The sequence below is a fragment of the Syngnathus floridae genome, chromosome 1 (assembly GCF_059516105.1).
Source record: "Syngnathus floridae isolate MCC-2025c chromosome 1, RoL_Sflo_1.0, whole genome shotgun sequence".
NCBI classification, from domain to species: Eukaryota; Metazoa; Chordata; class Actinopteri; order Syngnathiformes; family Syngnathidae; genus Syngnathus; species Syngnathus floridae.
In genome coordinates, this window is record NC_142413.1 from 14,848,859 (window position 1) to 14,876,549 (window position 27,691).

Consider the following 27,691-nt stretch of genomic DNA (forward strand, 5'->3'; position numbering starts at 1 on the left):
ATCACGACACAACCATACTTATGCTGTAAAAATGTATGTATAATGTATGTAATATATTAAAAATGCCGAATTTAAGAATGACGCCAAATAGCAAAATTGCGTCATAGCCTGCGACACAGCACAGGTGAGTTGTAAACAAACAGGTGTGTGAGTGATGGGCCATGGATTCAAAAAGAAAAAGATTGCTGATGAGAACAGAGGGTTTAAGAAAGAATGGACTGAACTATTTGCTTTCATTTCCAATGCTTTTGCCTGCATGTTTGATTTGCAATGAGAAGTTCTCACATAACCAGAAGAGGAATTTGGAGCGACATTTTCAGCTAAAGCATGCTGAATTTGCTGCCGATCACCCATTTGCAACTGAGAGGAAAGGTGCAATTGCAGTGCTGGTGGAGAAATTTGAAGACCGTAAAAAAACAGTTTCAAGAAGTGGATTGCATCTCCAAACTCTACTACTGCAAGTTTTCTTGCAACCCGTAAAACCATTCACCGATGGCGAGTACATGAAGGGATTCATTCATTCAGATATCAGAGTGCCTACTTCCGGACTTCAAAAACAAAACTGAGATCATTCAGTAAATTAAAGACATGCCTCTCCGCACAAACAATATCACCGATCAGCAGATTAAGGACATCAATTTAGCTCCAGCCTTCTCAATTGCCTGTGATGGATGAGTCGTGTGACGTGACCGATATCGAACAGACAGCTCTGCTATGCAGGTACGTGAACTCTAATGGGCCGCAAGAAGAAATGATCAAATTGATACCACTATTTTTTTTAAATTATTATTTTAATAGCAGGCATACAACTTGTGCATTGACAGTCTATGTTGCATTATAAAATGCTTTTAGATTTTTGCAGCTTCGGACAGGTATGTTTTTTGAAATTTTTAGCCCAATATGGCTCTTTAAACATTTTGGGGAGCTGAACCCTGGTATAGTCAATGGGAGTTCTTAAATTTGGCTTCCTGAGTTGCTCGATGAGCTAACTAAAGTATTAATAATAGAACCCCAAATAATGATTGCATTAATAACTTGACAGTACATTTCCTATTTTTAATACATTGGTCCTAAGATGCAGGAGAATATCTATATGTGGCCTGTGTGTGCATACGTATAATTTTTAGATATTTTCAGGCGATCATAGTGTTTAAATGTTTGCGTTCAACACAGGTTGGGACTTGGAAGCATTTGTTGATTCATGGGGCAGGGTGGTGCAAGCTTCAGATTTCTATAAAGATAAAAATAAATAGAAGCTGAGGCAGTGGAAAAATTCCAATGAGGCATTTGTGCATTAAGACCAACCCAAAATGGTAAATCAAACACAGAAATGGCAACATAGGCATTTTATTAAGGCACGAAGCAAATATGTTGAATCAAAGGCACTTATTTGCATAAATCAACGTTTACTTTATGTTTCTGGACACATCAAAACATTTGGTCTTGAATGATTGTCATTATGTAGCCATCACCTGTGTCAGTTGGTGAACACCCAACAAGTGCTTGTAAAAACTTGTAAGGAACACGTGTTCAAGTTTAAGTACAACATAATTACTAGGTAATTGATAGCCTCCAGCAATGCGGATTCAACACAATACAAAATCAAAAGGGCTGGATCCAGCATGATCCAGCATCTTTGCTCGTAGAGAGCAAAGACATCAAGCATAGTTCAAAACCAAGAAAGACCAACTTCAACACAAGATAATAATCCTTAAAGTTGGAAGTGGACGGTTATTGTTTTTATTCAGTGTTTTACCAGGTAAATCAGTTAAGAACACGCTTTCATGTTCAATGAGTGTCTTGCCTAAGGACACAACAATATAACTCAGACAGGGGTGGGTTTGAACTGCTTACCATCTGGTTACTGAAGAACCTGCTCTACTGCCTGAGCCACGGCCACCAGAGTTACATTATTTTTTTTGACACTGCTAACTCTTACCAAGATGGCTGCTCAAAAACTCAGAATGTTGACAATAATGCGAAAGACTCGATTTACTTTTTATTCCAGTAGCCTGGTTTGTTGAAATAAAAAATAACACAATAAGACTCTTGACCCAACACAAGACAGTGTTAGTTTTTTCTAGCTGCAGTTGGTCAAGAGCAGTATTTACCATTTGGGTCATGGTTAAAAAAAAAAAAAAAACAATAAAAACAAATGACACATGGGGGCCCAAGCAGACTGCCAAGTAAACACCAGTAGCTATACCTGAGAACAAGTTATGTTGATGATATTTCAAAAGCAAGGTTTCAGCTCAACCTTTGTAAATGTGCTTTCAAAATAAATATATAGAAAAAAAACCTTCTTTCTATTTTTGTTTTGTTTGTGCTGTGAACTTTGCTCGGCTCTGTGTTTGTCAGGCAAGCGTGTCACCCTAGACAAACACAAAGACGTATGACTCGAACCTGGCCAGATGAGGAAATGCCTGCTTATGGCTTTTTCTGCATGTAACAACAACAAATTATATTTTGCTATTTTTGTATTTAAGTAAACAATCAACCATGGGCGTCAGTAACTTGTCTGCGCGGTACGTTGGCTTTAACATAAACTTTGGTAATGTATCAAACGGTGTCATTTCAGTAACATTACTTTCCAGGAAAAGTTGGCTCCCTTGTAGACTCGAGTTGACAAACTATTATGCACACAGTAAGTCTCCAAATAAGCGAGACTTGTTCGTAGAAAGCATGAGCACGTATCAGATTCTGATCGTATAACAATGAGGAACATTTTCAGGATTGCAATTACTGCTTTAGAACATATGGCTTTAAAGTTTTTCCCAACTCGCTCCGTAGGTCTGATAGTAAGCAGACTTCGAGTCCCAACAAACGAAGAGGTTTTTTTTTTTTAAACCGTGGTATACCTTGAAACTGCTGATAGAAATAAAAAATAAAAACCATGGCAAGGTTCTCGTGAATTGGATATGCATCATGAGAGCATGGAAAAAACATGAATTATCCCTGAAAAAAGAGATAAACAGGATATCTGACTTGATTGATAACGTGCAAGGTGGCATTTATGGAACAACTGCAGCGTCAGAAGGCACAATCAGTAACTAACATCAGCATAGCAAGGCACAAATTGGATTTGTAAACATATCAGGACAGTAATTCTCAACGCGTGCCATTACAATCGCCATTTGGCGGCAACGCACGCTGCAGGTGATGGACGGCGTCTGCGATGGTGAAGAAGGGCAAGCCTTCAACTCCTCCGTGTTCCTCCGTAAAGTAACCCCCTCGCCGGAGAGCGTCCAGGACGACTGTGTTACACTGAGCCAGGATCACCGCCACCCCCAGCTCACCGTAATCATTGCGCACTTCTTTCAGGGCGTTGACGCCAGCGCAGTCAAGGAACAAGACAGCGCTACAGTCCAGGACTAAGCTACGGAAAGATTTTTGGTCCAGCGTCAACGTGACACTAGCGGTGCCTTCGCCGTCCTCTTTGCGCGCCGATTCTTGCCCCGCATTCTGACGTTTCAGCTTCTTCTCAAACTTGATTCGCCCAGCCTTCTCCTTTACCGGGTCGAGCCCCGTACGCCGGTACAAAGACTTCTTAAACAAACTCTGATTGGCATAGTAAATGGGTGCTGGGTACCTGAAGACGCCCACGCCCGGGTGAGCGTGAAGGCCGCGGTATGCCGACATCACATCGTAGTGGTCCCTGTCGGAGGTTCGGCCCAGCTCCAGCGCCTGAGCCCGCTGCGTCCGGGCCAGGACGCTAAAGGCGGACACCAGGATGCCCACCAGGAGGCCCAGCTCTGTGTTGATCAATGCCGAGGTGGCCATGGTGATCAGCCAGACAGCAGCGTCCACGCGATTAGCCTGCCACATGCTGGGGACCTCAGCAAACTTGCGCAGGGCACCGCGGAGGTTGACCACGATAATCACAGCCAGCACGCACCTAAACAAGAAGCCAAAGTTGCCTGAATGGGTTGCCCAAACCTGAAGATCTGAGGTGACCGGTACTCACTTCTGGAGGGAATAGAAGAGCGGCGCGATGACCAGCAGCACCAGCAGCAGTACCACAGCAGTGACCAGGGCTGACAGCTGCGTCTGGCAGCCCGTTGACTCCTTGACCAGTGTCTTGGTCAGGGCAGCGCTGGTGGCGAAGCAGCGAAAGAAGGACGGCAAGATGTTGCAGAAGCCGATGGCGAACATTTCCTGGTTGGCATCTACCCGGTAGCCATGCTTTTTGGCGAACATCTCCGATAGCGACACAGTGATAACGAAGCCCACAATCGCAATAGAGAAGGCGTCCAGCGCCACGCTGGGGATGAGCGACCACGCCGGCAGCTGTGGCGGCATGAAGCCCGTAGGGATTTCACCTGCCACGGCCGAGCCGTAGTCTGCGTTGAAACGGCCAAAGTGAGACGCTAGTGTTGCGATGATGACCACAAACAGCTCAAAGGGAATTGGAGTCTGGGTAGAAAACAGAAGAACAGACGATTCGAGGGAGGCATTTGACATCTACATCTTGTGTGCTTCAATAGGCACTGCTGTTTTGGTGAGCAACAGAGGGACTCAGTTGTTAACCACTTAATGTTCACTCTCGAACAAGGGGGTTACATAATTGCAACTCGCCTCAAGTGTACCTGGCGACGAACTTGACCATGTCTTCAATTTGAGAGACAACCAGTATTTGAGAAAATAACAATACATTTGTTGATCCAGGACAATGTTTAAAGAGACATTACTCTTGCATCAAATAATTGAATGACTGACCCATCCACTTATTGCTGCATGGTGTGGCACTATTTCAGTAAGTGATAGAAATCTTGACCTGCACAAAACTTTAAAGGGAGGCGCCTACATATTTAAGGGAGTCAGTCACATACTGTATTTGCCTGTGTGCAGGGCATGACTGACCTCAGCTATTAATGGTGAATGACTGACCTTCAACTTGGCTTTGAAGCGATTGTTGAGCTCCTTGGTGGGCACCAACAGCAACAGGCACACCAGGCTGGTGATCAGATCACACAGGTTGCTGTTTCCCAGGTTGGCCAACACGCTGAACCAGGTCTTGATGAGCGTGAACCAGCCCTGTGGCCGGGGGATCTTCAGGCCCAGCATGTACTTAACTTGGGAGGTGAGAATGGTGAGTGAGGCTCCAGTGGCGAAGCCGCTGAGTAGCGAGTCCGACAGGTAGACCGACACGAAGCCCACCTGGAAGATACCCATTAGCACCTGGTAGACCCCTGCGATGAAGGTGACTGTCGCTCCCACGGTTATTGCGTAGCAGCTCCTGTCACATGTCTCCACCATGCTATTGTTGCTGCCCTCCATGGTGGCATTGCCGTTGCTGCCAAGGCCACCCTCCGAAAGGTACCCCGCTAACACCAATTCCCGGTCCACTACCTGCCCCACCAGCAGGCAAAGCACTCCAAAAATGCCCACCGAAATGTGTTTGGAGGTGCCCAGAAGCGTGTATATGATGGAGGAGAAGAAGGCGGTGTAGAGCCCATAGATAGGATCCTGGCCGGCCAATAAGGAGTAAGCAATGGACTGGGGAACCAACAGGATTCCAACGATGAGTCCCGACATGATGTCCCCAAGGAGCCAGTCCCTCAGCTGGTAGCGTGGCAGCCATATCAGGATAGGGATGAAGCCCAGGACCTTGGACTTGATCTTCTGCGGCGAGCAGGAACAGTATTTCCTAAAGTGTTGGGACAACACCGTCCGCCAGCCTTGTCCCTCCTCTTCCGGCACTCTTTCCAGGATGAGCGGCCCACACTGCTCATTGTTGGTCTTGTTCCCAGATGTCGCACAGCAGGCATCTCTATGAGGCATTATTGAGCTCTCTACTGTCAACTGAAACAAAGTTAGGATCACAGTAATTAGCCGGATCGTATAGCACTTCTATTGTGTGACTAAGCATATGGTTAACATTTTATTGACTGGATTTAATTTTTACAGTCTACACCTGTCTCATGCACCACTTTCATTTTAAGGCTGGGGGAAAAAAAAGTCAACCAATTTGACCTAGAAAATTGGTTGACGCAAAATTCTACCGATTACTTGATTATGTGATGGAGGAGTCGTTAGGATAATAAATTTTAATAAATAAAAAATAATAATGCGTGCCTGCTGTGTGCTCGTGTTCACAGTGGCCTGGTTGACTGTCATCTTTCCGGACTCTGCTGTGCATCGGGAGCGGCTAGCGTGCTATCGCTCTTATTGTTCATCTTCTTGTTTTATTTTTCCTGTGTTGTTTACTTGTATGTGCGTTGTGAACTCTGTCTTGTCACCGTGGGATAGTGAGAAACGTAATTTCGATCTCTTTGTGTGTCTTGACATGCGGAGGAATTGACAATAAAGGAGACTTTGACTTTGACTTTTATAATGATTCAAAAATGACTGCCCTAGATCATTCCACAAATAACAAGGACGATGAAGTGTGCCACAACTGCACGTCCATGATTGATTACACAAAACCTTTGGCTTTAGTACACACACACACCTATGCATGCACACACACTTTCACACACATGCTCACAGGTGCACACATATGCATTCACCTACGCAAACACATACATATATACACACACACACATAGACATACATACACACGTTTACACGTTATTACACAAATACACTCACACAAATACACACCCTAACTGGATAATTCATTGACGTTCTGTTTATTCTTCCAAAGTTTCTGGTTTTGACTGTGGGATATAATATAACATGTTAATATATTCAGCTATTAACATGTTTAACTACTTTTTTGGGGGAATATGAAGAGACTGCCATGTGAAAGAAAAGCACACTTTCAGTTGGCTTGAGGTTCCTCTGAGGAGTGGCGCACCTCCCACTAGTAGTAATTTATACAATAAGTTCAGAGAAATATGATGAATTTTCAGTTGCAAGTCATGTGTTAGCAGTGCATATGCAATGAAGGCAATGAATGTTTTTTTTTTCCAGCAACATCGTTTAATGTAAATACTTGCTGTGTGTGTGAACACATTTTACAAAAGTACATTAGTGATGATGTTTGCTTTTCCAAACACACTAATATAACACCGAATATAGTGGGCAACTACGTTATTTTTCTTTATAATCATTTTAAGCATTAGTCACTCATGGAAACTACGATTTTTTTTTCCAAACACACAGTCATAAAAAAACATAAAACAAACAGAAAAAAAATATGCAATATAAATACTCCAAAAGGCTGGCAGTACGAAAAGGAATAGGAAGTAATCAAATTCGATCCTACCTCAAGCTTTGCATTACCAAGACACTTCAATAATCAAAAGTTGTAGCCCATAATATAAATACGGCACAGAATACATACATGCCCCAAATAAACATACATCTCACATGTATAATTTGTTCACGCACTATTTGCCCACACATCAACTTTGCCGTGTTTGCTCCACGTTGATGAGATTATTGGTCCAGGCTATATTTAACAGCTAATGCCGAGAAGCTCCGATTAAATAAGAACTTTAAATTATCAATAGAAGTTGGACAACTCATGCAGCATTCGTGTTTACTCAAGTGTATGAATGAACGCCTTTGTCAAGTACAAATCGCAAACGTGTCAACTCTTGAGGAAGCGAGTTCATGTCACGTCTGTTTCACGCGGGGAGGAGCAAAATGATCTCAAATGACTACGTTCAAGTTACTAACCTGATCTGTGCGAGAATTCTTCTCAAACAGCGGGAGGAGAAGATCGGTGTTTTCTTGCTTTCACTTTTCCACTTCAGAGTCATATCGTGCAGAAGCACCTCTGCGTGCTGACGTGACGTCAGGGTGCAACGTGAGAACTGGTCACGTGAGGTGCCCAGACAACAAAGATAGGTCGCTCGCACAGTCAACTGTCACTCCGACAAGACACGCACTCACTGGCCACAAAATTAGGTACACCTTCTAAAGTTAATAAACGAGTAGATTATATTGAGTATTTTTTACATGTATGATTAATAGTGTATGATTATTTCATCTCGATCATGGCAAAGCCTATCGAGCAATTAAAGGTGACGTATTTTGTTTTATATAGCCTGTCTCAATATGGAAGAGGTCCCAAAAACTGGACAATTAGGAATTGCCCCCCCCCCCCCCCCCAAAATGGCAGCTTCACACCACAACTGCATTTCTCATCTTGCTTCTGTACTGAAATAATTGCGTCCTGCTGTCATAATGAACGTGCATAATGGCTTTGAAATGAGAGAACAGAGCCCATATTGCAATAAAAGAAGGAGGACTCCCAGGTGGCGACCTTCAACACTGGAAGGTATCATAATCTCAGGATTGCATTTGTGTGCAGGTTTACGTGCACGTGATCATGTAAAAGCACCCTCGCAATAATCCCTTATGTTCTCTCACCCACCTGCAGACTGTGTGATAAAACAGAACAGAGGGATTAGAAACTGTGCAACTGGATACAAGATAGACACTTCATCAGGTACCATTTGTCTTTTTCTGATCTATTTATGTACTGAAAATGATGTCATTAGGGTAGTGATCAAGGATTGTACACATTTAAGAAATTACTCAAATTGAAATTGAAAAAGTATTTTCTTTACAAAGTCATATAATATTCATAAATGAAAACTAACGGAAGCTTGATAAGACAAACCAAAACGAGCTAAAATGTCCTCTATTTTCGTCTTTCTCAGTTAATATCATGCACTAACGGTGTTCATTCATCCATGGTGTTCATCCATTCATCCATTTTCTGTACCACTTGTCCCCATGGGGGTCACGGGCGTGCTGGAGTCTATCCCAGCAGTCAACGGGCAGTAGGCGGGGGACACCCTGAACCGGTTGCCAGCCAATCGGAGGGCAAACAGAGACGAATAACCATCCGCACTCGCACTCACACCTATGGGCAATTTGGAGTGCTCAATCAGCCTACTACGCATGTTTGGGGGGGGTGGGAGGAAACCCGAGTGCCCGGAGAAAACCCATGCAGGCACGGGGAGAACATGTAAACGCCACACAGGGAGGGCCGGAGGTGGAATCGAACTTTGAACTGTGAGATGCACATGCTAACTGGTGCTCCTCCGTGCCGCCTCCCATGGTTTTATTTATGACTTATTTAACTCACTAAGTCCTGACTAACTCACACACCTGGTGATCCTGAAAGGGGGATCCTTCCATCTGTGGTCCCTTCTCAAGGTTTCTCATTTTCCCCTGGCAGGGGTTTTTTGAGTTTTTCCTTGCCCTTTTGGGAGCTTAAGATCAGGGGATGCTTTGAGAATAATTGTCAATTTTTGTCTATGTGAAGCCCTTTGAGACTGCTTGTGATTTAGGGCTATACAAATAAACTTGACTTGACTTGACTTGACTTGACTTGACACACTCAATGACTACCTAAATTACCCACAACCTAACTCACTCACACAGTCACTATACAACTCATTTGTTTGTTTGTTTGTCCGTTCATTCGTTCGGTCATTCATTCGCACAAACTCAATGACAAAATTGGTACCTAACTTGGTGTAACTCACATCCAGTTCAACTCATGTCATAAAGCAACTCGGTAACTTTCTAACTGACATTACTTGTGTGATTACTAATGACTAATTTCATCCAGTTTCATATCCAGTTAAGGGTGTCCCCCACCTATTGCCCAAAGTCAGCTGGAATAGGCTCCAGCACGCCCAGGGTATACATTAATTGCAATAAAATAGAATTAAAAAGAGTTAAGAAGCTTTTCTCACACTTTTTCATCCAATTCAATGCACATTGTGCTGCTTATTCCGGGGTGCATGCCCTGGTCACTAGGGGGCCAATTCAAACTTCACACTTTCCAGAATAAATGCAAGAACAAATCATATTTTATGCCCTTTACAAAAAAAAAAAAATGACTGAACAATGGCTCGTGTCATAAACAAGTCAGGTCACTCGTATCTTAAAGCATCACTATATACTCTGTATGCTTTGCTCTGCAGTCATGGTGGACGCCGCCACAGCTGAGCAGTTCCTTGATGCCAACCCGCAGTTTGCCAAGCAGTACTATGACGTCAACTTCCGGCCCAAGGTGGTATCTGACCTGTTGGACAACGGCCGCTCCACGGCGGTGGATGTTAGCCGCTATCACCGGCTCAGTACAGTGGAGGAGAGTGAAATCCTCTTTGACCTGGTGCGAGACATCCAGGACAACCTGCAGATGGAGAAGTCCGTCTTCAACCTTATGAGGCACCTCAGCTTCATGATGAGGGCCGACCGCATGAGCCTCTTCATGTACCGTCAGAGGAACGGCGTGGCTGAGCTTGCCACCAGGTTGATCTTCCAATGTTTTATCTATTGAGTAAACAAAAAAATAATTGTTGTATTCAAACACAGCAAAACCTCTACCCCCCCCCCCCCCCCCAAAAAAAGAACTTCTGTAGTTGGCAGTACTGCACAATGCTCCCCCCCACCCCCCACCCCCACCCCACCCAGCAGTTACATCTGCTGCATTAATTCCTCTGACCCTGATGTAAGCAGACACATATTCCACTTTGGAAAGTAACTAAGTAAATAGGAAGATTGTAACAATCAAAAGTAAAAACCTCAACCTTTATGTCAATCAGCATCCAAATTGAAAAACATTTTAAATTGACTTTTCCAAGTAACTACATGCAGAAAGTAAATATACAAAAGTAGTGTCATCACTTGTGCCTTGCAGGTTATTTAATGTGCACAAAGATTCTATTTTCGACGACTGCCTGGTCCAGCCAGATAGTGAAATTGTGTACCCACTGGATTTGGGCATCGTGGGGCATGTGGCCTCCACCAAGAAGATGGTCAACGTACCCGATGTGTCCCAGGTAATAAATTAATGGACACTTTAAGATATCACAATAATAGTACAGACCAGCAAACCTAAGCATTTCTGTGTCAAGGCACAATTTGGGGCTTGGCTATCAATATTTTTTTTGTTACCCATGAGTGCATACTCAAAATTGATTGAAAGCAACAATTTCAAGAATGTTTTAAATGTAAGTCCCCCAAGGTGATTATTTATTTATGTATTTGTTTATTTGTTTATTTGTTTTCTTTATTTGTTTATTCATTCTTTTAATAATTCATATTCTTTATGTGTTTATATTATATTTGTTTCTACGAGGACCTACCATGAACTGAAATTATCTAAACCGCGATTAACAGTTAACTCTACCTAACTTTGCACACGTTCAAGAATTTAGTAACTTTCCATTATACTATAGCTCTAAAGAAATTGTATTCTATCTGAATTTTAAATAATTTAGTCAATTTATTTATATTATAATTTAATTCATAAATTCACAAAAGGCATTAATCTGTTTTTTATTATAAAAATATGTTCATTAAGCTTCTTATCTAATTTTGAATTCTCATGAGATATAGTTACAGTAATAACAATGAGGATGACGATTACGATGATGATAATAAGTATTGTTATTATTCACATGTATTAATCTGGTTTTTTATATGACATATTTCAATAACTCAAACACAGCAGCGCAACCAGTTTCTTGCAGTGCCTTAGCTACCTCACACTAATAATCCTCTTATCTTGTATTGGTATGAGAATGTAATTGAGCCATCGAGGGTGGGACGAATGCCATTAAACGCATTAAATCTCCCACTGTTAATAATCGCAATTGCAATTTAATTTTTTTCCGCCTCGATGATCTGCTCTAAAATAGCCACCAGAGAGCGACGTGACACCACATTTTCCTTCTGAATCAGGCCTACAAAGCGTTCAGCGGTATTATCACTTAATTCCTTTGGCATTCGTAAATGTTTGGTCAAATTTATTCCCACACGAGGTAGCAAAACGCAATCCTCCCTGGATTTGACGCACCACGAGTAAAAGTGGTGCAATTCCAAAACCTCTGGTGACAAACTTGTATTTCCTTGTAATTGGTCTGCTGTGTGATGCCAATGTGTGAGTGCAGCGGACTTCCAGACCTTCTATTTCCATTGAAGGTACAGATTGTTTCGCTTGGATTTTGGTTTTCATTCTACTCCACTTCTTCAAGAGTTCATTTTAAGCTTCATATCCTTCACATGCTCATCATCCCTTGATGGGCTCTGTATTCAAGTGTGTGTGTGTGTGTGTGTGTGCGTGTGTGTGTGCGTGTGTGTGTGTGTGTGTCTGTGCGCGTGTGTTTGTGTGCGTGTCTGTGTGCGCGTGCAGTTTCCCACATGAAACTGGTTAATCTGTACTGAATTAGAGCGATCCCAGATTACAGCCAGAGGTCACACAGGCCTGCAGTGGAGCCCTGTCCACTGACTCAGCAGCAGCTGCAGCAGCTGCAGCAGCAGTCGAACAGCTAAAAACACCTTGCAGCCATTTTGAGACAGCTTTCTTGTTCCCACAACAACCAAAACCTTTGATGGCTAATTTATTAGATTATATTTGGGTCTCAATGTATCTTGAAATTGTTATACATATGATTAACCATTTTCCAAATATATTCGGTCATTATTTTAGTGGAAAAATAATTCTAAAACATCATTAATTATTCAATTCATTGTAATTATTTAAATTGAAAACACTTATAATGTACGTACGTGCCCTGTAGCGGATGCATTCTGGGCGTCTATGTTCTCCCGCTTAAGGGTTGGGCAGCAGTCCAAGCAGGGAAGCCTATACTTTGAAGGCGCCGAAGGACCCAGCCTGCAAATTGTTTTTCTAGAATTTAGAAATCACGTGTGCTCGTCCCCTCTGTGAGTCATCACCTCATCGTGCTGGAGGGGTTTGCGTGTCCTAATGATTCTAGAAGCCAAGTTGTCTGGGGCTTCATGCCCCTGGCAGGGTCACCCATGGCAAAAGGGTCCTTGGTGAGCGGCCAAACAAAGCACGGCTCACAAACCCTTTATGATGGTTAATATAAAAGGACTTTGTTCTGGTGCCCCCTGCTGGAGCCAGGCCTAAAGTTGGGGCTCGAAGGCGAGTGTCTGGTGGCCGGGCCTTCATCCATGGTGACGTGGGTCCCCCTTCCCATGGGCTCACCACCTGTGGGAGGAGCAAAAAGGGGTCGGGTGCAGAATGAGCTGGGCGGCGGCCAAAGGTGGCCTTGGCGGTCCGATCCCCGGCTACAGAAGCTGGCTCTTGGGACATGGAATGTCACCTCTCTGGCAGGAAAGGAGCCCGAGCTGGTGTGCTAGGCAGAAAAGTTCCGACTAGACATCGTCAGACTTGCCTCCATACACGGTTTGGGTTCTGGTACAAGTCCTCTTGAGAGGAGCTGAACTCTCTTCCATTCTGGAGTTGCCCACGGCGAGAGGCACCGAGCAGGTGTGGCCATACTTGTTGCCCCTCGGCCGGGCGCCTGCACATTGGGGTTCACCCTGGTAAACGAGAGGGTAGCTTCCCTCCGCCTTCAGGTGGGGGGACGGGTCCTGACTGTTGTGTGTATCTATGCACCAAACGGCAGCTCAGAGTACCCACCCTTTTTGGAGTCCTTGGAGGAAGTGCTGGAGAGCGCTACTTCTGGGGACTTCATCGTTTTGCTGGATGACTTCAATGGTCACGTGGGCAATGACAGTGAGACCTGGAAGGGCATGATTGGGAGGAATGGCCTCCCGATTGGAACCCGAGCGGCTATTGTAGGACTTCTGTGCTCGACACGGATTGTCAGTAATGAACACCATGTTCAAACATAAGGGTGTCCATCTATGCACTTGGCACCAGGACACCCTAGGCCGCAGTTCGATGATCGACTGGATTTGCGGCCGCATGTTTTGGACACTCGGGTGAAGAGAGTAGCGTAGCTTTCAACTGATCACCACCTGGTGGTGGGTTGGCTCAGATAGTGGGGGAAGATGCTGGTCCGACCTGGCAGACCCAAACGTACTGTGAGGGTCTGCTGGGAAAGAGCTTTTCCCACATCCCAGGGGAGGCAGGGGAAATTGAGTCTGAGTGGACCATGTTCCGTGCCTCCATTGTTGAGGCAGCCGACCGGAGCTGTGGCCATAAGGTGGTCGGTGCCTGTCATGGCGGCAACCCCAAACCCGCTGATGGACACCGGCGGTAAGGGATGCCATCAAGCTGAAGAAGGAGTCCTATCAGGCCATTTTGGCCTGTGGGACTCCGAAGGCAGCAGACAGGTACTGGATGGCCAAGCGGAACACGGCAATAACCCGGGCGTGGGAGGAGTTCGGCGAGGCCATGGAGAATGACTTCCGGACGGCTATGAGTGGAGATGGTGTGCCGCTGACCTCGACTCAGGACGATGTGAGTCGGTGAGAGAATACTTCGAAGACCTCCTCAATTCCACTGACACACCCTTCCATTGTGGAACCGTGGCGAGACAATCTGAGATGGACTCTCCGATCTCTGAGGTTGAACTCACAGAGATAGTTGAAAACCTCCTCGGAGGCAAGGCCCCGGGGTGGATGAGAGCTGCCCCTGAGTTCTTAAAGGCTCCAGATGTTGTGGGGCTGTCCTGCCTGACACGCCTCTACAACATTGTGTGGACATCAGGGACAGTGCCTCTGGATTGGTAGACTGGGGTGGTGGTCCCCTTTTTAAGTGTTCCAACTACAGAGGAATCACATTCCTCAGCCTCCCTTGTAAGGTCTATTCAGGGGTGCTGGAGAGGAGGGTTCATTCGGAGGTCGAATCTCGGATTCAGGATAGGCAGTGTGGTTTTCGTCCTGGCCGGAGAACAGTGGACCAACTCTATACCCTCGGCAGGATCCTCGAGGATGTGTGGGAGTTCGCTCAAATATAATAAATAATTCTTTCTCTATCCCCAGAGAATCCATCCGTCTGTAGGTTTTAAGTCTCTTCTCCATTGGGTTTGGCTTTAAATGTTGAAAACTTCCTTGTCCCTCTCTACCTCCTGCGACATTTTAGAATCCTCACTTCAGCAACTTTGTGGATGAACTGACTGAGTACACCACCAGGAACGTGTTAGCTGTACCCATCATGAACGGCAAGGACATGGTGGCCGTCATGATGGCCGTTAACAAGATGGACGACCCACTGCATTTCACCACTGCAGACGAGGAGGTAAACGTGTTTATACTGTAGTGTTTTCTTGAATAATATATCGTGCCACAAGATACTTGTGAACTGACCTAAGATTTTTTTTTACAATCATGAAAGTAAATATCATTTCACCTGCAGACTCTGAACAAGTACCTCAACTTCGCCAACCTGGTGCTGAGAGTTTTCCACCTTAGCTACCTGCACAACTGTGAAACCAGGAGAGGACAGGTGAGGGCAGGGCGGGGGCTTATTTTCAGCCTTTAACAGGTTACAAACTTTAACGTAGGGCACACTTACTGCGCATTTGTTGCATATTTTGCACACATTATGCATGTATAGTATTATGCGCTTGATAGCCATGTATTACACTTTATTACACGTACAGTACATCTGTTACACTTTTTTCAACAACGTTTTACATATTGCACATACTACACATGTTATAAACTTAACATGCACTTATTACATGCATTTGTTGCACTGTTCACACACTGTGTACACGTTTGCTACACAGTTGTTACACTTTACGCATTTTTGTTTCGCACAATACTGGACATGTGTACACACTTATTACACAATTGTTACACAATTGTTGAGTGTTCCATACACACTTATTACAGTATTAAAGGACATTTTGCCCTCAATGTGCATTAATTACATACTTTTTGCAAATGGATTATACTTAGTGCACAACTGATTACACAGTTGTTACACATTTGTTGCAAAGCTTACAGTTTGACTCATTTACTTTCTAAACACTTTATACACATGTATTACCTATAACACAACAGTCTCAAGCCCGTATCCCACTGAAACACAAATGTTTGCCAGTGTTTACAAAGGAAGTTAATTTCTCGCCAGGGTGTGTTCAAGGTCGTAAATATTCGGCAACAGTTTTAATGTTTTTGTTTTGTTGTTGAAAGCATGGCGACAATTAAAACTGTTGGCGAATGTCTGGGGAACGATTTTGCAATCTAACCCTAACGCTCATAAACGCTGACAAAGTTATCAATACCTGCTACCACCGCAAACATGAGATATTTCTCAATTTATCACTAACCTAATATGCATTGATGGCATACAGTTTACGTGTTTGTGGGCAGGTGCTGTTGTGGTCCGCCAGCAAGGTGTTTGAGGAGCTGACGGATATCGAGAGGCAGTTCCACAAGGCCTTGTACACAGTGCGAGCTTTCCTCAACTGCGACCGCTACTCTGTTGGCCTGCTGGACATGACCAAAACCAAGGTGACCAACATTCACTGAGCCAACTCTAGCATCAAAGGGTTAAACACGTGCATGATTGTCCTCCATTTTGTTGTTTGATTTGTAGGAGTTCTTTGACCTGTGGCCTGTCCTGATGGGAGAAGTTCCCCCGTACGACGGACCCAAAACACCTGATGGCAGGGTTAGTGTAAATGATTACACTGGTAAACAGCAAATTTTAATAATATGTAGGCCTGAGCATATTTTAGACGCTGATTCAAAACATGTCTTTCCTTTTTTTTCTAGCACATCAGGTTTGCGCGATACTTAATTTTTATTGTTTTGTTTTTGAGTGTGACTTTAGAAAGTCATTCCACCCCTGCACTGAAGAGCAGCTGAATCTCAACGTCACATTCAGAACCAAAACAAGGACAAACTGTTGACCATTTTTAAAATAGTTACTTGAAGATAATTAATTTGACTTTGACAAAGAGCAGCAGGGTATTACTATCATGATGATGATGATGATGATGATGATGAAACCTTATAGGCTCGAGAAAAACAAGGACAGTTTCAGAATGACTGCAGCGAAATGAATCTAAAAAAGTTTACTTGCATCTCTGCTTAAAAGACAGTAAACGTTTTATGAACCAGTTTCTTCAGAGAAAATGGAAGCACACTCATCACCATGTTTGTGTTCTTGTCCAGGAAATTATCTTCTACAAAATCATCGACTACATCCTGCACGGCAAAGAAGACATTAAAGTCATCCCGTCAGTTACAAATATACAATCAGTCCTGCTGATGGCTTGTAATTCTTATAACTCTAATGTTGTTGTTTTTGACGCACAGGAATCCTCCAGCAGACCATTGGGCTCTTGTCAGCGGCTTGCCGACGTATGTTGCGGAAAATGGTCTTGTAAGATATTTCTGTTTTTCTTATGTTTGATGTTTTCTTTTGTATTCATTTTGAAAGATGGTGAATGACTATCATCTTTTATGTACATTCATTACACTCTTATTTGCACATGTACCACATAATCCCTTTATTACTAAGACAGTTTTGCCGTGCACGTGCATTTATTCTTTTTACGCGGTGTTACATTATTAATAGGCATTAGCTACACATTTATGACATGCTTCACTGCACATTTATTATACCTTTATTGTGTACTTAATTTGTTGCACACTTATCACATTATATATGTGATATAGTATATATTAGATATTTTGTACAAATCCATCCTTCCATCCATCTATCCATTCATCCATCCATGACGATGGGTTCGTGAGGGTCACGGGCGCGCTGGAGCCTATCCCTGCTGACTTCAGGCAGTAAGCGAGGGACACCCTGCGCTGGTTGCCAGCCAACCACAAGGCAAACAACCATTTGCACTCACACCTCGGGGCAATTTGGAGTGCTCAATAGGCCTACCAAGCATGTTTTTGGGATGTGGGAGAAAACCGGAGGACCCGGGGAAAACCCACATTCAACTCCATACAGAAAGGGCCAAAGTTGGAAACAAACCCGCAACCTCTGAACTGTGAGGCAGACGTGCAGTGCTCCACCGTGCTGCCCTTAGCACAAATCATTTAAATATTAAAGGCCATGTTTGCTCGTAAGTCAGTTTTTTATGGGCCTAGCTTGCACACTTCTCAGCACACAACATTTAATAATCTGGAAATTTATGTGTAACCACCAAAGAGGCATGACTCTTTGGTTCTGAGGGTCATCCTACTTCCAAGATTGCGAATCTTCATAAGATATTTGAATTCCACTGTGATTAATTGGGAAAAGTAGTCAGACTTCAAATATTAAATAACTAGTGTAGTGGATCCAGAAATGATACTAATCATCATCAGTGACTTAAGCACAGCTCATCTAACAGGTATCTAACATTCATTTACACATTAATATGTATTGCACACGTATTACACAATCAGTGAACACTTATTTTACACATGGATTGTAAATCCTTATTCATACAATTATTATATAGTGTGAGTTCCTTTGAACAAATGAAAGTTGAAATTTGAAAGAAAATAGTCGATATTCATGGTTTGCTTATTTCTCCCCCTGCTTGTCTCCTTGCATTTGTACAAATTTACAAGCTCATAGACAAACGATAATATCATTGCCATGTCTCCAACAGATCTGCAACATAATGAATGCAGCTGAGGACGAATTCTTCAATTTCCAAGTAAGATTCAGCATTTCATGTGAACGTGCGCAACATTAGATACACTTGCACATTTTAATGCGCTCTCATATAAGAGCCATGTGATTTAATGTTTTGGAAATGGAAGTCAATAGATTGTGCAGGTCTACCTACTTTTGCGGCACTAACGTGATGTCATGTGTGCGTGCATGAGTGTGCATGTGGGGCGAAGACAGACATAAAGGGAATAAATGATCTCCTTATCTTTCCTCACTGACTTTCCAGCAGGATGCACAGCTCCTCTCATCTTTCCTCCCATTAGAATCACTTTGCCACGGGGAGGTGCGCTAACTCTAACGACCAAATTCATCATTTTTACTCCTTCTTTTGGGATCTCATCACGGGGTTGAGAGGACCCGCCTGTTCTCTGCCAACTTGGCCAATGTCATGCACTTTATTATTCCATTCTTACTTAGTGTGCGTTCATTTATTTTTACATTTATTCAACCATTAATATTGCATTGTCAAAACACGAAAGACATTTTCACCATGTGATATTCATCCATAACTAGTAAAAAAAAAAAAAACTCCCAAATTGGATAGACTTTTTAAAAATTTAAAATTGACCAAATTGTGACTTATGATGTTTCAACCCAACGCCAGAGATATGTTGGCTATTACAACTAAGGCATTTAAAACTCAGGTATTTGATATTTATTACATACAACACTGTTGTTTCAATGTTTTACTCTCACACTAGATATGGATTTTCATGGGAACTTATTACACACAACAAATTACACATATACTTACTTTGCATTCACACACTAATGATGCACTCATTACACATTTATAACCAATATGTTACAAATTTTAATGACCCATTTATTGTGGATATGTAATACTTCCAATGTATTACATACCCTTTACACATTTTCTGCACACATTTTGTTATATATTTGTTACACACTAACAAGATAGATAAACATGTATTAGGTACTTTTCACAGACTCCTTGCACTTCATCACACACTTGTTACACGTGTATTGTACATTTTACTACTTTTACGTGGTCACTGGTCAAATTATTTGTTTTAATGTTTTCTACATTTGTCCACGTTATTAAATCTAAACATTAGGGACAGTAAATAGTCAGTAACTTTAATTGTTGAAGTTAAATAGGTGTTTAAAAATATATATTTTAAATTCATGGGTGTGACTCCCTTCCCCTGCACAGAAAGAACCACTGGACAGCTCGGGCTGGACAGTTCGCAACGTTTTGTCCATGCCCATCGTCAACAAGAAAGAGGAGATTGTGGGCGTGGCAACCTTCTATAACAGGAAGGACGGGAAACCCTTTGACGAGATGGACGAAACGCTGATGGAGGTGGAGTATCTACAGTGTGTGTGTGTGTGTGTGTGTGTGTGTGTGTGTGTGTGTGTGTGTGTGTGTGTGTGTGTGTGTGTGTGTGTGTGTGTGTGTGTGTGTGTGTGTGTGTGTGTGTGTGTGTGTGTGTGTGTGTGTGTGTGTGTTTGTGTTTGTGTGTGACTCACAGGTTTCTAAATAGAGCCACATGCATGTATATTATTTATTAGCCTGGAGGCTGTTCTGTGTCTACTTTGTTCATAAACTCGAATGCTTTCAGTTGAACAATCCATGCATCACTTTTTGGACCAAAGTCATGTTATCTTGATGACAAATGACTTTTTCATCATGTGCCCATATTTTTTTGTCTAGAAAATCAGATTTTCACAATATTGATAACAATATAATAACAACAAGATCATATGTAATCATACGTACATACTATATATCATAATATTTCTGAATTAAAAGTCAACATGTTTTTCTCAAATCTCATATCATAAATTACGACACATGGTAAAATCCAAATTGTTCAAGCCTTTATAGGTCATACTTAAATTCCGGTTTCCTCCCACATCCCAAAAACACGCTTGGTAGGCCGATTGAGCACTCCAAATTGTCCCTAGGTGTGAGTGCGAGTACGAATGGTTGTTTGTCTCTGTGTGCCCTGCGATTGGCTGGCAACCAGTTCAGGGTGTCCCCCCCCTACTGCCCGATGACTGCTGAGATAGGCTCCAGCACAACGGCGACCCCCGTGAGGACAAGCGGTACAGATAATGGATGGATTTATGAAGTGTTACAGTATTCTTTGGCATGAAACAAGTTTAAATAAAATAATTGTAAATATACGTCTTGTCGAGGAGAGGTTCATATCAGTAACGTCAAAGACAATAGTTCCCAAGTCCCTCAAGCTGTCAACTTCAGGCGCAGCCATGCTTTTACATGTGACTGTCAGATTGTTATGATGAACCCCAAAAAACATACATGCTTTTATTTAAACTTCTGTACCCTCATTCTCTTTCTGGATCTATCTTGGCAGCACAATGCAAAAATAATTCAGACTGCATTCTTTAGGAAATGATGAAATCTTTGGATTCATTGTTTCCTTCAGATGTCAAACACCTCTTCAAATGGACAGATGTGAACAGTTTTGTGGTCTGAGGATTACATCAGTGCTCTGCACTAAAACTTCGTACTTTAAAGGGGTCATACATGAGCAATTATGACAATACAGCACAGAAAAGTCTAATCTTGCATGGAGGAGTGGAACAATGAAAAATAGCAAAGTTGATGATGGTGTCTATCCCCATTGCAGTCTCTGACTCAGTTCCTGGGCTGGTCAGTACTCAACCCGGACACATACGACAAGATGAACAAGCTGGAAAACCGCAAAGACATCTTCCAAGACATGGTGCTGTACCACGTCAAATGTCGAAAAGACGAGATTCAGAATGTCCTGGTCAGTGAATATCCATCTCGTAGTTTTGATAAGCTAAGCCCCCTAGTATTGTGTTCACTCGCATAGCATAGCAGAGCCGAGCAGAGCTTTTTGTTTTCAGTATAGACCTACCTTACAAAGCCAAATTCACTTGTAAACATGACAGTTGGTCAGCCTATTCATCAAGGGTAGAACAACAGAAAGGTTTCAGAAAACCATGGCTGAGAAGACATGCAGAAATTCTGCCTTTGTTTGAGTCATACATTTTAGGGATATTTTGATCATTTCCAAGAGTCTTTCAAAGACAAAACCAAATGTGGCCATTATTTGAACTTTTTATCCTAGACAGGTGAACAATGCTAAATTGCAATACTTGTGTGTTTCCGTCATTGTGTGTGGGCAGAGCTTATGCCCTAATTACTAAGTAGCGTTTCCTTTGCATCCCCAGAACACCCGTGAGCGATGGGGGAAAGAACCGGATGAGTGCGAAGAGGAGGAACTGGAAGAAATCTTGGTAATCATGAATAACACAAACAACATATCAAAAAAATGCAACACACACCTTTCATTTTCCCGTCTCCAGTCGGAAGTCCTCCCCAACGCCAAGAAAGCTGAGATCCTGGAGTTTCACTTCTGTGACTTTGATCACAGTGAGTTGGACTTAGTCAAGTGTGGCATCAGGATGTACTACGAGCTCAAAGTGGTGGACAAGTTTCACATTCCCAGAGAGGTGACCGTCTCAATCGGCACACAAACAGCTTTTAGAGCTTTGTTGCAGCATAAAACAAAGCCAAATCGTGGCAGCATTTTTACTTCCTGGATCTGAATTGTCCACCTCTGGTAGTCAATAATTAGCCAGCCGGGGTATCCGTTTTTGGTCAGCTTTGAACTTGAATTGGTTAGTTAAGTTCAAAGTTCACCAGTAATGACGTTTAAAATAAAATTAAAAAATGAAAGTTACAAAGCACTACATCAAGTCACACCAAATTCAATGTCCTAATAAGGGCTTCTCAGATCACTAATTATGTTGTTGTACTCTCAGATGATAACATAATGATGAAAAACTCTCCTGCAAACTGATTTTTGGGGGAAACATTACTCAGATTATTTCCCTGTGAAAGCCATTACACAGATAGTCTCAGAGGTTTCTTTTTGAAAGACCAAGCGAGCCCTCATCAGCTCCAATACAGGCACTTAATTAATCATGAAGCATCGCTGGTCACATACTGTGCGGTCTTCTGGAAATAAACTCACTGCAAAGCTATTTTTATCGCTTATTAGAACAAATGGAGTCCTAATGTGTGCGTGTGTGTTTGTAGGTGCTGGTGAGGTTCATGTACTCACTTAGCAAAGGCTACAGGAAGATCACCTATCACAACTGGAGACACGGATTCAACGTTGGGCAGACCATGTTCACGCTGCTCATGGTCTCACGCAAACACACAAACATGCACATCTAGCATGAGTATAAAAAAGTCACAAGAAGCCTTGCCTGAAAACACACAACTTATATGGAAACAACATTTTTAGGCTTATTTTGACCATTTCCATGACGTGATGCAAAGATGAACTTTTCTGAACCAGTTTCACTTAGCAACATGAAATTTAGTAGGCATGTCTATCATCAGTAGACCCACAAAAAAGCCTCAAGAAGATATTCCTAAAAAGACAGGAAATCCAGAGTTTTTGTTTGCACTGCCCATCTGTTTTGACCATGCAAACAAATTTAAAAATTCAGCCCTTGAAATCATATTCACTTACCAACATAAAACATGGTAGGCATATCTATTATGACTAGATTCACGAAAAAGCTCCCCATTAAAATTCAAATGAAGTCTGATATTTCGGTTTGAATATTTATATTCGTTTAGCTCGATCAAGCAAATAAAAAACAAGTGCCAATTCTGCCATTTGAAATGGTTATACAAAGATAAACTTAGTCCAATTGTTACCAAATTTGAGCTCATTTTAGTTTTCACCATCGCACATTGGCAGAACATGAGAATTTTGATTACTCGCTACAAAACACAAAAGTCTAACTAGTCAGCTCCGCAAAGATCTTGACTGAACATCCTACAGAAAGTCATAAATCAAAGTGTGAAGTGCATATGTGTGTGCTGGTGTGTTCAGACGGGCGACCTGAAGCGTTACTACACTGACCTGGAGTGCATGGCCATGGTGACGGCCGGCTTCTGTCATGACATCGACCACCGAGGCACCAACAACCTCTACCAGATGAAGTGAGCACAAAGCTAAACTGGGTTTGCCAAAATGTTGATTGACTAGTGCTGGCTCTAACAAATGTAATTCATCACATGCAGTAAAATGAGCCAACGTGTGGCGCAGGTCCAGCCAGCTTCGAGTACCATGTAACTGCCCGGTCTTGATGTGTGCATATGTGTCCAGGTCTGGAAATCCTCTGGCGAAGCTTCATGGCTCGTCCATCTTGGAGAGACACCATCTTGAGTTTGGTAAGACGCTGCTGAGAGATGAGGTGAGTCACGCATGCACGCACACTTACGCACGCAGACACACACACGCGCGCACACACGACCTCAACTTACTTTGACAGTTGCAGTTTTGGTCCATCAGTCTGATGAATTCAGCATCCAAATTAATGTCAAATAAATAAGATGATACAGTAAATATTATGAATAATTAAGTGTACATTCTAAAAAAATGAAGAATAACAAGAATTGAAAGAAATAAGAAGTTGAAAGCGGAAGGTTTTAATGATTGTTTTAAATAAAAACATTTAATTTAATTCAAATGGACAATTTGGTAACATTAGAATGACATCTTTTAGATACAAAAAATTTAAGACTCAATATAAAAACTGAATTATTTATTAATGTATTATATATAAAAAAACATTATGTAGATCAATTTTAATTTACCATTGTTTCACTACATTTAAACTTTACATTCACGTTCATTTTATATAAAAATAATTAAATGGCATGACATTTCTTTAAGGATTTTTAAAATAAAATGTGCTTAATTTTTAGTAAAGGGCTCATTTTCAGTTCATTCAATTTTGAAACCTAAATTGAATTATTAAATTAAATGTTAATAAAAACTTAATTTTTAGCACAGATATATTTTTGCAAAGTAATGATATTCAAAATGTATTTAAGTTTAAATAGAAATTATTCCGTTTTAATAGTTTATGCACTCTTATCAGTCTTTCCTTTTTTGTATTGATTCCTCACCCTGAAGAGAAAATCAAGTAAAAATATCTTCTTTGCATTAATATGTTCTGTGCCCCCACAAGTCTGAACATGGTAATCTGATTAGTTTATTAAGTAATCTGTTGAGTGAAATTGACGTCAAAATGACCAAACCCAGAAAACAGGTCAAATTGACCCAATTTCCAGGGTCAGCCCAATTATCAACTCAAATCGGGTTGTTTTCAACCCAGCATTTTTAAGGATGTAATTACGTATTCAATTAAAAACTAATTTCAGGTAGTAAAAAAAAAATTAAATAACATTATTTGTGTGTGTCAACTTGGTTGTTGGTTTCAGTCATTGAACATCTACCAGAACCTGAACCGCCGCCAGCACGACATCGTCATCCACCTCATGGACATCGCCATCATCGCCACTGACTTGGCGCTCTACTTCAAGTCAGTCGTGCCCGTTCTGAAGGCTCGTCACCGCCGCTCTCAATCAACCCTATCGTGCAATGCTGTTCTTCTCCATAGGAAGAGGACCATGTTTCAGAAGATTGTGGACCAGTCCAAGACCTATGAGAACTGGAATGACTGGACCAAGTACATGATGTTGGAGACCACGCGCAAAGAGATTGTCATGTAAGTGCGTATATGCAAACACACATGTGCCACAGCCATAAGTCTACATATTCACACACAATTTAATTTGTCAATTTGTGTGTCCTTACCTTAAAGGGCCATGATGATGACGGCATGTGACCTGTCAGCCATCGCCAAGCCCTGGGAGATTCAGAGCAAGGTCGGCGTGATGTCACTTTTGTGTGTGCATGCGTGCGTATGCGTGCGTATGTGTTGTTCTTGTGTTATCCACGCAATTATGATTCATTCGCTAGAATAGGTTCATACAATAAAATCAAAACGCTATTCTGAGAAATAAGTCTTATTTTCAATTCAAACAAAGGTTAAATTTCATTACCACTCTCAGCATCCCACCAGGGCACGATAACTACATTAAAGATTTTCTTGTGATTTTAAAATAGCTTGCCTTAACCAGAAACCTGTCATATTGTAGCCAAAGGTACAATTCTGATCTGTTAATGCCAAACTGAAAGTGAGTTGCCATGGCTACCATTATTTTTCTTTGTCTTCTTCTTCTAAATAAGACAAAGGAGCAACTTCCGCTGGAAGTGCAGAAGCAGGAGACTTTTGGTTCGCACAATAACAATTGACAAGGCACATTAATGCACCAGAATTGTAACCTTTGCCCACAATGCGACACGGGATTCAGGTTAAGGGAAGCCATTTTAAGATATATATAAAAAAAAAAAAGTCAAACTTGAACATAGTAGTTATTAGCTGACGTGTTGTTTTGCTGGCATGCTCACATTAATTTTTGAACACAGCTGTTTACTTGTACTTCCTGCAGCGGATTTTTTGCAAGACTCTGAATAACTAAATGGCACATTCAAGCAAGATTTGAGCTTGGGAATAGTTTGAGTGAAAATTTGTTTTGTTTTTTCTCATAAAATGTCTTGGTTCTTTGGAAAGGAGTCTTAATCTTACTAAATAAAAGTACTAGTTCTTTCTACGACAAAATGCTGTAAATTTTCGAGAGTAATATCTAATTCAAGAACAGATGTTATAGCCTTAGGCAATTCAATTTGTATTTAAAGAAATAAAAAAAGGCTAATTACTGAGTGTTCATCTTCCTCCTCGCCTGCAGGTGGCGTTGTCTGTAGCCGCTGAGTTTTGGGAGCAGGGAGACCTTGAGAGAACCGTCCTGGAGCAACAACCCATCGTGAGTGTTTGTGAAATGGGCACTTTCTGGTAATCAATAAATAGAAGCGCCTGTATTGTGTCCCTAATTAAGTGATTAGTGGGAGAAGCAAATCTCAACTACTGCCTTTTTTTGTCTCCTTTCCAGCCCATGATGGACAGAAACAAAGCAGAAGAGCTTCCCAAACTTCAGTGCGGCTTCATCGACTTTGTCTGCTCTTTCGTTTACAAGGTCATATCATCCAATGAACAGAATAAACTCTTAATTTTTCCACACAAAAAAATGTAATCTTAGACGAGAATAACATTTTATTTTTTCTGGGGAGGTAATAATTATCTTTGAAGAGTTTCTGTTTTATCAAGGAAAAACTATTTTTGGGGCCATAGCCAAAACTTTACAAGATTAAAGTAATATATTTTTCCAAAGATAAACTTTTTATTAGTTCTGTAAAAAAATAAACTGTATGAGACACAAGACTCATGAGGGACAATTTTAATTTTATGAGATCAATTTCCGATTTAAGAAAAAAAATCCATAAGAAAAGATTTGTAAAAGTAAGAAAAAAAATATATATTTCGGTGGAAAACTCCTATTTCTAAGAGATTAAGAGACTAGCTGTTTATTGCTACTCTCACTCAGTAAAATGGGGTTTAACATAGAATGGGAAAATCCATAGGCACACAGATTAACATTTAGCACCTACTGCCTATAGTCTTGCTGATTCTCCAAGCAACAAACATTCAAAAAGAAGCTCATAGACATATGCAGTATTCTTTATCCTCTGTAAAGAATGATTAATAACGTCGCATTGAGAGTACTAATACTAATCTAGAACAGTCTGGAACAGACTATTGGCATTTTCATTCACTTCAATGGAGAAAAATGATTTTGAGTTATAAGCATGATCAAGGAATGAAATATACTCATATCAAGGCATCACTGTTATGTCATAATTTTTGTGAAAAAGAGTTGTAATGACACGTTATAAAAGAAATTGTGGGAAAAAAAACTAATTTTTCAAGAATTAATTTGTATTTTCTCCCATCAAATTTCAGTCGCAACATGATGTAGATGTAGTCGAGTCAATGACGTGACGAGTTGTGTTTTGGTTTCAGGAGTTCAGCCGCTTTCACGTGGAGATCACGCCCATGTTGGATCGTTTGCTGAACAACCGAAAGGAGTGGAATGCCCTCAAGGAGGAGCATGATGCCAAGATGGCTGTCATTGAGGCAGCCAAGAAGGCTAAGGAGGAGGCCGCTGGCAAGGCGGCGGCAGACAGACAAGGTCCAGGTCACCACCAATGCTAAACTCTCCAAAAATCCATTTTCATCACATCTAATTCAATGTTTTTCTACCTGCAGCGAGTGCGGCCCAGTCCAAGACTTGTACTCTCAGCTAGAAGAGTGTCTCAAAAGTTTCCACACCAACTATCACATCAAAGAATACATACCATCCTAATGACCAATATTAAAACTGAGTAGAGTGGGTTTTATTCCATGAATGTATATGTAATACTATTATAAGCTACCGTTTTATTCATTTGATGTGTATTTAATACTATTATAAGCTATTATAACATTCGGCACAGTGAACATTAACATGCACTTAGTATAGGAGAATAAATACCTGAACTTGAAGCGGACGTCAAACGTGAAATTTTCTTT

General features: G+C 41.7%; 2 protein-coding genes across 7 annotated transcripts; one reads left to right on the plus strand and one right to left on the minus strand.

Moving 5' to 3' along the window:
* The first annotated feature begins 455 nt into the window (after positions 1-455).
* On the plus strand, positions 456-27,669 carry pde6a (phosphodiesterase 6A, cGMP-specific, rod, alpha). 3 transcript variants are annotated; one of them, XM_088375031.1, is made up of 25 exons: positions 456-720; positions 8,333-8,401; positions 9,894-10,224; positions 10,613-10,754; positions 14,777-14,932; positions 15,050-15,139; positions 16,015-16,155; positions 16,241-16,315; positions 16,822-16,886; positions 16,966-17,032; positions 18,267-18,314; positions 19,509-19,658; positions 20,953-21,096; positions 21,524-21,589; positions 21,659-21,805; positions 22,395-22,502; positions 23,206-23,315; positions 23,482-23,569; positions 24,603-24,703; positions 24,782-24,889; positions 24,986-25,049; positions 25,974-26,048; positions 26,175-26,258; positions 27,143-27,311; positions 27,389-27,669. In XM_088375031.1, the coding sequence occupies exons 3-25, from the start codon at positions 9,896-9,898 to the stop codon at positions 27,424-27,426; spliced, it is 2,565 nt and encodes an 854-aa protein (XP_088231157.1). In that variant the 5' UTR covers positions 456-720; positions 8,333-8,401; positions 9,894-9,895; the 3' UTR covers positions 27,427-27,669. The 3 variants fall into 3 exon arrangements, with proteins under 3 accessions (XP_088231157.1, XP_088231150.1, XP_088231166.1); XM_088375024.1 differs by lacking the exon at positions 456-720 and having other exon boundaries at positions 8,315-8,401; XM_088375040.1 differs by lacking the exons at positions 456-720; positions 8,333-8,401; positions 9,894-10,224; positions 10,613-10,754 and adding an exon at positions 11,839-11,898.
* Positions 1,332-21,856, minus strand: slc26a2 (solute carrier family 26 member 2). 4 transcript variants are annotated; one of them, XM_088375071.1, is made up of 6 exons: positions 12,655-12,900; positions 12,487-12,592; positions 7,627-10,245; positions 4,888-5,802; positions 3,965-4,413; positions 1,332-3,895 (listed from the first exon to the last, which is right to left on the minus strand). In XM_088375071.1, exons 4-6 carry the CDS (start codon positions 5,779-5,781, stop codon positions 3,109-3,111), a joined length of 2,130 nt encoding a protein of 709 aa, XP_088231197.1. In that variant the 5' UTR covers positions 5,782-5,802; positions 7,627-10,245; positions 12,487-12,592; positions 12,655-12,900; the 3' UTR covers positions 1,332-3,108. The 4 variants fall into 4 exon arrangements, with proteins under 4 accessions (XP_088231197.1, XP_088231206.1, XP_088231186.1 ...); XM_088375080.1 differs by lacking the exons at positions 12,487-12,592; positions 12,655-12,900 and adding an exon at positions 21,638-21,856; XM_088375060.1 differs by having other exon boundaries at positions 4,888-5,792; positions 12,487-12,901.
* Positions 27,670-27,691: the final 22 nt, after the last annotated feature.